Source organism: Entamoeba dispar, genomic scaffold, assembly GCF_000209125.1.
Source record: "Entamoeba dispar SAW760 scf_1105229460357 genomic scaffold, whole genome shotgun sequence".
Lineage (NCBI taxonomy): Eukaryota > Evosea > Mastigamoebida > Endamoebidae > Entamoeba > Entamoeba dispar.
In genome coordinates, this window is record NW_001854152.1 from 4,215 (window position 1) to 11,591 (window position 7,377).

The window sequence follows — 7,377 nt, forward strand, 5'->3', positions numbered from 1 at the left end:
TTCCCTTTAGCAAGTCCGCTAGTAAATGCTTTAAATTGTTTGCTATGGACAGCTGCTTTAGCACCACTAGCAACTTGACTTTTAGCTTGTTTAAACTCTTCACTTTTAACTGCTTTCGTAGCTCCAGAATATGCAGTTTTTCCAGCTTTAGAAGCCTCTTCTTTAGCATGTTGTTTTTGTTCCTCAGTCATAGGTGGCATTTTATTATATACATCTTTAACGTCTCCAGCAATGTTTTTAGCTAATTCTTTATTTTCTTTTGATTTATTTGGTTTAATCTCTTTATTTCTTTGAGATGTATCATCTAATGAATGTTCTGGAATTGGTGGTGCTTCATGTTTATGTTCTGGAATTGGTGGTGCTTCATGTCTATGTTCTGGAATTGATGGAACATGTTTTTCTTCACTAATTGTTGAGTGACCAGGTATAGGTGGTGCAACTTTCTTCTGAGGTACTGGTGGTGCACATTTTGTAGGAAGAGGTGGTGCACATTTTGAGGGTGTAGGAGGTGCTGGTTTTTTTTGAGGAATAGGAGGTACAGGTTTTGACTGTTCTCCTGGAATAGTAAATGTTCTTTTCTGAAAGGTCATTATTAAATTGTAAGATCTAGATTGAGTCAAAAGGATTTACTTCAATAAGAGCGTCTTTCTACTTTGATTTTTGTTTTTATATTTTATAAGAATCTATTCAAATAATAAGGATTTGGAGTAGAAAAATATTCTTTAAACTGTTTTTAGTAAAATATTATTTTATGATAACCTCCAAAATGTATAACACCTCTCTTTTTATTAATAAAATTAACAAAAAACATGGTTATGAAAACAGTCTATCAGCACCAACTTGTACATCGCATATATGTTAAACCTTCTGATTCTAAAAGATAAAACCAAACAACAAAGATGTGTTATAAAAAAAACTTAATTAACTAGAAAACCTAAAGATCTTAACCCTATAAATCTTTTCTAGTTAAATTATGTTCAAACACATAAAACACCAAACACTAAGAAATAAAATTTAATAGAAAAATAATTAAATTAAAAACTATTTTGAAACCCCAGTAAATAATAAAGACACTATAAAAACAAGTAACCCTTCTATAATCAGTACAATGGGATTCCTTAAGGTTATCAAGAATAGAGCTTACTTCAAGAAATACCAAACTCAATTCAGAAGAAGAAGAGAAGGAAAGACTGATTACTATGCTAGAAGAAAGATGATCTTCCAAGACAAAGACAAGTTCAAGACTCCAAAATACAGAGTTGTTGTTAGAATTACTAACAAGACTGTTATTGCCCAAATTGCTTACTCAGAAATTATTGGTGATAAAATCCTTTGTGCTGCTTATTCACATGAATTACCAAGATATGGAGTTAAATTAGGTTTAACCAACTATGCTGCTGCTTACTGCACTGGACTTCTTCTTGCTAGAAGACTTCTTCAAAAACTTGGTATGGATAAACAATTTGTTGGAGTTTCTGATGCTGCTAAACTCGGTGAAGATTATACCCCAGAAGAAGTTGAAGAAAGAAGACCATTCAAATGTATTCTTGATGTTGGACTTGCTAGAACTACTACTGGTTCTAAAGTCTTTGCTGTTCTTAAGGGAATGTGTGATGGTGGAGTTTACGTCCCACACTCTGCTACCAGATTTGCTGGAGCTGGAGAAAATGAAGAAGCCCTTAGAAGCAGAATCCTTGGTGGACATGTTGCTGCTTACATGAAATATCTTTCTGGTGAAGATGCTGACCTTTATAAGAAACAATTCGGTAGATTCATTGCTGCTGGTATTGCTCCAGAAGCTCTTGAAAACATTTATATCGAAGCTCATAAGAAGATTAGAGAAAATCCAGCTGCTGAAAAGAAAGAAAAGAAGGAACACAAGAAATACCCAACCTCTAAGAAACTTACTCTTGAACAAAGAAAGGCTGCTATCCAAGCCAAACTCGCTAAACTTGCTCAACAAGCTTAAGTGGACCCTTATTGTGTTATTTCTTTGATTTTTATTAGTTGTTATTTATAACATTTTAATAAAGAAATAATTAAAATAAAAAGAATAAATTAAAAGAAATAATAATTTTCACTTTTTATTAACTTTTGAAGATTTACTATTTATTAGATAAATATTAAAATTTTGTAGAATATAAAAAATGAGGTTATAAGAAGATGAATAATTAATAATAAAGAATAAGAATTTTTGATTGAAAAACAAAACACAATATAATAAAAAGGGCAGAACTTAAAAAATAATAAAAGAAGAAACTAAATAGAGTAATGAAAATTTTAATATTCTGTAAAGTTATATTCTTGTCAATACTTTGTTTTATTATATATATCCCAACTTATTTTGTTTATGGACAAAGTGAACCTAAATTTCAATTATTACATACTTCAATAGCTTTCGTAGTATCTTTTATTATTTGTTGCATTGTCGCATATAAGTTTTGTGATAAAACAGAAAGTTCAGTTAAAGTTGGTGAAAAATCGTTAGAATCATCTAAATCATGTTATATCCAAGGATTGCCAAAAGTGACTCCAATCCCAAAAGCATCAATTGCTCCAGGAAGTCATATAGTTTATGACCTTCAAAAAAAGGAACAAGACTTATTATTAAAAATACGAGAAAAAGAAAATGCACTTAAATTTGAAAGTGATCCACAAGTTCAAGCAGATTTGAGAGTGGAAATTCAAAGATTAGAATCCGAATTAGATGGTATTAGACAAGCTATGAAAATGAAAAATGATCAAGCAAGAAAAAGAGTTTCAACTGCTTGATTATAAATGAAAAGGTTAATTTGAAATACTTTTTTTAATTAATTATTTAAGTAATAAAAAGAAAGAATTAAAACATATATTTTTTTCTTTATACTAATATATTAATTTCTTACAAACCAATCAACTTAAAATACCAAAATATATTTTCAATCATTTATTATTGTGGGAAATCAAAATCAATATGAAGTTCTTCTAATTTCTTTCTTAATTCTTCATTTGAAGCTTTTCTTTCATCAACATCTTTTTGAGTAATAACTTTTATCTTTGGTTCTGTTTTTCTTTGACCTTTTGGAACTGGATAGGTTGAATGAAATCTACGTTTTTTTGCTTCACATAACTCTGTTTGAAGTAATTGATTTTCTAAAATATGATTATTTAATGTTTCTGCTACAATACGTGCTACTACACAATCAGCAAATTTAACAACACAGGTTCCTTTACTTATTCCAAAATCAGTTTTCTTAATGGCCAATCCTTTTAATTCTCCATATTGAGAGAAATATCTTCGTAAATCATATTCGTCAAGAATTTTTGGAAGATTTCTAATACGAACAATTGGTTTATTTGCCTCTACATCTTTTGGTGTTATTTCAGCAAAATCTGATGATTCAAATTGCATTAATTGTAAATGTATTTTTTAGTAAATTAGGGTTTAATTAATTTTTTAATAGTTCAAATATTATTATAATATTATCAAAACCAAAACTATGAACTTCAATAAGAAAGAATTTAATTTTCAAGCAAAAAAAATTGTTAATTGTCTTAATAAATTAGGAAAATATCAATGGAAATGGGATACAAGAGGATTTATTATTCATGACTGTGAATTAGGTGAATTACTTCAGTTTAATAATAATCATCTTAATGAAGAAATTTATGAAGAAAAAGATGATACTATTTGTCAAGTACAACAAAAAAGATATTATTTTATTCATCATATTCTTTATAATACATCTTATCAAGTACCTCAATTTGGAGTATCATTATTTGATAACAAAGAGAATAAATATATTACTCAATTAGAACAAGCAACAACTTTATTATCACAACTTAGTGGAATTGAAAAATATAATAGTAATGATCCATTAAATCTTTTTATTACAATGAATGAACATCCATTAATAGAAGACTATTATATGTTTTTTATTCATCCTTGTGGTACTTCATCTTCATTACTTCCTATTATTGAATCTTCATTATCTGATTATCTAATTTGTTATTTAAGTTCTTATGGTCCATATTTATGTTGTTTTGAAAATTGGTTATCAGTACAACATAAATTAATTACTGAAAATCAAAATTAATTACATAACTGAATAGGAAGACATCCACAAATTTCATGTATTCTATAAACAGCTTTCCATTGATTTTGATGTCCACTTCTTTGAATTATTTTAATTAATTCTTTGATCATTCTTTCTTTTTCAAATAAGTTCATTTCTGTTTTTTTACTACCACTTAATTTAATTCCTTGATATCGAAGAATAATATTAATAAGAACTTTAACGTCATAACTTTTAGTTACATTTTGATAGTTTGTATTTAATAATTTAATTTGTTGAGATGGTTGAAATAAATTATTTTTAGAAAGAGTCGTAAGAGAATTTTCATTTAAAAGAACGTCTTCTTTTTGTTGTTGATAATTAATAATCCTTGGAAATAAATTAATTTTTTTTATTTCAAATAACTTTAAATATTTTGTGTTTTTAATTAATTCTTTATGTTTCATTATTTCATTATAACAAATAATATTCATAATTTGTTGTGTTAATTCATTTCTATTAATTTTTTTTGAATATTCATCATTTAAATATTTTAAATAACTTAATGCATCTTTTAAATCTCTTTTCATTTCTTCTTTGCATTCTTCAATAATTTCTTTTACAATAAGAAATTTTAATAATATTAAAAAATTAAATTTTGTTTGTATTTGATTTAATTTAAAAATACATTTTCTTTTATCATGGTCATAGTAATCATTAATACTATCAATAATAATATTAATTTCATTTTCTTTCATTTCTTTTTCATGAAAAATAAATATTTCAATAATATTATTTATTGGTATTATTTTTAATAAAATTGTTAATAAAATTATCATTTCTTCTTTAAAAAATTCTTTTTTAATTTCTTTTTCTATTTCTTTCAATATTTCTAAACTTTCTTTTGTTTGTTCTTTACTTATTTGATATTTAATTCCATATAAACAGTGTTGAATGACTATTTTATCTTTTATTGGAACTGGAATAATTTTATTAATAACTTTTCCTATTCTTTCCATTTGTTCTTGAATAAATTCTTTTCTATTATCATTAAATTGATTAATTAATATACAAATATCATAACTTAATATATTTTGACTTAATGCATCAATAAGTATAATTCTATCTTCTGTTGAATAACTATTTTCTTCACTTATTTCTTCAATTAATTGACTTTCAATTTCAATGTATTCACTTATTTCATACAATTCTTTTGTACTCATTTCAATTACACTTTTACCAATACAAATATTATTTAATGCATTTGATATTTTTTGATACTTTCTTTCCATCATTTCAAATTCTTCTTTTGTAACAATTGAATTAAGATAAAAAGTTCCTCGTTCTGAAATAATTTTTTGAACTGTTTCATTTCTAGTTTTTTGAGTTTCTTTTGTTACAATCATTAATTCGTTATTATCAATTTTTCCAAAATGAGTATTTAATGAATCTTTCATACATATAATAGTATTATTTACTTCTTTTATTTCTTCATTAAATTTAATTATTCTTTTCATCATTTCTTCTTTTGTTTCATTTTCTTTTGATATATTTTTAATATAATCCTTTAAAATTTTGTTTTTATTATTTCGTTTTAATTTTCTTAACCTATCTTTCATTATTTCTACATTATTTATTTCATTATCTTTACTATTTATCCATAATTCAACTATACTTTCAATTATTTCATCATTACTATTTTTTAATAATAAATGCCATCCATACTTATTAATTTTTAAAATGATGTTTCTATTTTTTTGAAAAAATTGTATAAGTTTTCTTTCTATATATTTTTCACAAATCGTATAATATTCATAATAATCTCCTTCTTTACATTCTAAATTCTTATTAATTATATTAACTAATTCTTCATCTAATTGATGATTAATACAATAATTAATTCTACAATATGTTTTGATTCTTTCATTATTTGAATTAAAAATACAATTCATTGTATGATATTCTTCAATTTCTTTTTTTTTCATTTTATCACAAACACAAGACTCAATGTATTCCATTTCAATATTTGTTTCATAACATAAATACATTGGATTTTCTATTATTTCTTCTATTTTTTCTATTTTTTCTTTTTCAATTTCTTCTTCATTAATATACATAAAGAATATCTTGTACATCTTTTTTACTTCATCATAATAATTCTTTTGAATTATTTTCTGAATAATTTGGTCTTTACTTGATTCCATTTGTTTTTTTTTTAGTTCATTAGTTTTGTTTATTAAATAAATTTTGTTATATATTACGAAGTTTGAGAGATGATCTTTTAATCTCAAAAATTGAATAATTAAAACAATTTAATGACACATCAATTTACTTTTATTAAAGATAGTATTTATCATTCTACTGGAGTTTTTGAATATAATGATGAATATTGGGTTGCTCATTTAAAAGGAGAGGATCTTAAAGTTTCATGGAAGAATATTACTGCACTATCATTAGAGTATCGTGTTTATAAGGATGGGAAATTCTTTATTGAATTAGAAGAAAGACAATTAGTAAAATCTCACAATTTACGATGTATCTACTTTTATTTTGAAAGAAAAGATTTCTATGAACTAGAAAATTTTATTTATGAACATAAGTTGAGTAAATTACCCCATCCAAATCATTACCAGATGGAATACCCATTTGTAAAAATTTATTCAAAACATATGAGACAAGTACTAAACTTTTTAACAGCAGTAATGAATACATTAATGTTTTTAGTATTATTTGCTAAGTTATACAATTTTATTGATAAAAAGACTGGTGGATTAACTCGTTTACAAAATGAACTTTTATTATTAATGGATTGGTTCTCAGAAAGAATTCCGACTACTTCATTTCTTGTGAGTCTTCCATTTTTACCTTGGAAATATATCTTTTATTTTCTTCGTTATTTAGTTAATTCATTAGATGAAATTTCACTTATTATCTTCTATACTACTACAATGTTAATTTATGTCTTTAGTTATTGGAGAGGAATTGTTTCAACATTGAAATTATTCTTAAACTTAATCCTTTTATTGAAACGTTTATGTAATAAAATTAAAGAGATTATTATTGCTAAAAAACAACAAAATGAAATTAAACAAGAATAATTTAATAGTTATTCTTATAAAATATATCTTATTGTTTTTTTATCTAAACAGCATTTATTTATATTCTTTACTTTTCACTAAAGTATGATCATCATCACTATTTTATTCTCAGTATTTAATACTATTTTAATGTATTGGCATTAAAACTATTATTGGTTATTTTGTTAATAAATAATAAATTCATAACGCAAATAAATATTAATAATTAATACTGAATATATTATCTAGATTTATATTCATTAAAA

The 7,377-nt window shown here is 24.5% G+C and overlaps 7 protein-coding genes across 7 annotated transcripts in view, besides 11 other annotated features; 4 read left to right on the plus strand and 3 right to left on the minus strand.

The window, feature by feature from the left end:
* The window catches only part of EDI_059260 (uncharacterized protein), a gene marked incomplete at both ends in the record, with an annotated part of 1,322 nt that extends 732 nt beyond the window's left edge, over positions 1-590 (minus strand). Inside the window, one exon of the mRNA XM_001737095.1 lies at positions 65-590. Within this exon, the coding sequence (XP_001737147.1) occupies positions 65-590 (526 nt within the window). The remainder of the gene's footprint in view (positions 1-64) is intronic.
* A 415-nt stretch (positions 591-1,005) lies between these two features.
* Positions 1,006-1,041: a sequence feature (AT_rich).
* A 67-nt stretch (positions 1,042-1,108) lies between these two features.
* On the plus strand, positions 1,109-1,969 carry EDI_059370 (60S ribosomal protein L5, putative; the record flags this gene model as incomplete). The annotated part of the gene is made up of 1 exon (XM_001737096.1): positions 1,109-1,969. The coding sequence occupies one exon, from the start codon at positions 1,109-1,111 to the stop codon at positions 1,967-1,969; it is 861 nt and encodes a 286-aa protein (XP_001737148.1).
* Positions 1,970-2,010: 41 nt separating this feature from the next.
* Positions 2,011-2,149: a sequence feature (AT_rich).
* Positions 2,150-2,271: 122 nt separating this feature from the next.
* Positions 2,272-2,772, plus strand: EDI_059380 (uncharacterized protein; the record flags this gene model as incomplete). The annotated part of the gene is made up of 1 exon (XM_001737097.1): positions 2,272-2,772. The coding sequence occupies one exon, from the start codon at positions 2,272-2,274 to the stop codon at positions 2,770-2,772; it is 501 nt and encodes a 166-aa protein (XP_001737149.1).
* Positions 2,773-2,801: 29 nt separating this feature from the next.
* Positions 2,802-2,880: a sequence feature (AT_rich).
* Positions 2,881-2,929: 49 nt separating this feature from the next.
* EDI_059390 (MKI67 FHA domain-interacting nucleolar phosphoprotein, putative) lies at positions 2,930-3,391 on the minus strand (the record flags this gene model as incomplete). The annotated part of the gene is made up of 1 exon (XM_001737098.1): positions 2,930-3,391. The coding sequence occupies one exon, from the start codon at positions 3,389-3,391 to the stop codon at positions 2,930-2,932; it is 462 nt and encodes a 153-aa protein (XP_001737150.1).
* Positions 3,392-3,423: 32 nt separating this feature from the next.
* Positions 3,424-3,466: a sequence feature (AT_rich).
* Positions 3,467-3,479: 13 nt separating this feature from the next.
* Positions 3,480-4,076, plus strand: EDI_059400 (uncharacterized protein; the record flags this gene model as incomplete). Its single annotated transcript, XM_001737099.1, has 1 exon — positions 3,480-4,076. The coding sequence occupies one exon, from the start codon at positions 3,480-3,482 to the stop codon at positions 4,074-4,076; it is 597 nt and encodes a 198-aa protein (XP_001737151.1).
* Positions 4,077-4,118: 42 nt separating this feature from the next.
* Positions 4,119-6,238, minus strand: EDI_059410 (uncharacterized protein; the record flags this gene model as incomplete). The annotated part of the gene is made up of 2 exons (XM_001737100.1): positions 4,119-4,154; positions 4,274-6,238. 2 exons carry the CDS (start codon positions 6,236-6,238, stop codon positions 4,119-4,121), a joined length of 2,001 nt encoding a protein of 666 aa, XP_001737152.1.
* Positions 4,430-4,595: a sequence feature (AT_rich).
* Positions 4,664-4,870: a sequence feature (AT_rich).
* Positions 4,889-4,959: a microsatellite.
* Positions 5,508-5,683: a microsatellite.
* Positions 6,087-6,139: a microsatellite.
* A 28-nt stretch (positions 6,239-6,266) lies between the features above and the next one.
* Positions 6,267-6,294: a sequence feature (AT_rich).
* A 55-nt stretch (positions 6,295-6,349) lies between these two features.
* On the plus strand, positions 6,350-7,132 carry EDI_059420 (uncharacterized protein; the record flags this gene model as incomplete). Its single annotated transcript, XM_001737101.1, has 1 exon — positions 6,350-7,132. One exon carries the CDS (start codon positions 6,350-6,352, stop codon positions 7,130-7,132), a length of 783 nt encoding a protein of 260 aa, XP_001737153.1.
* Positions 7,133-7,321: 189 nt separating this feature from the next.
* Positions 7,322-7,343: a sequence feature (AT_rich).
* Between the last annotated feature and the right edge of the window lie 34 nt (positions 7,344-7,377).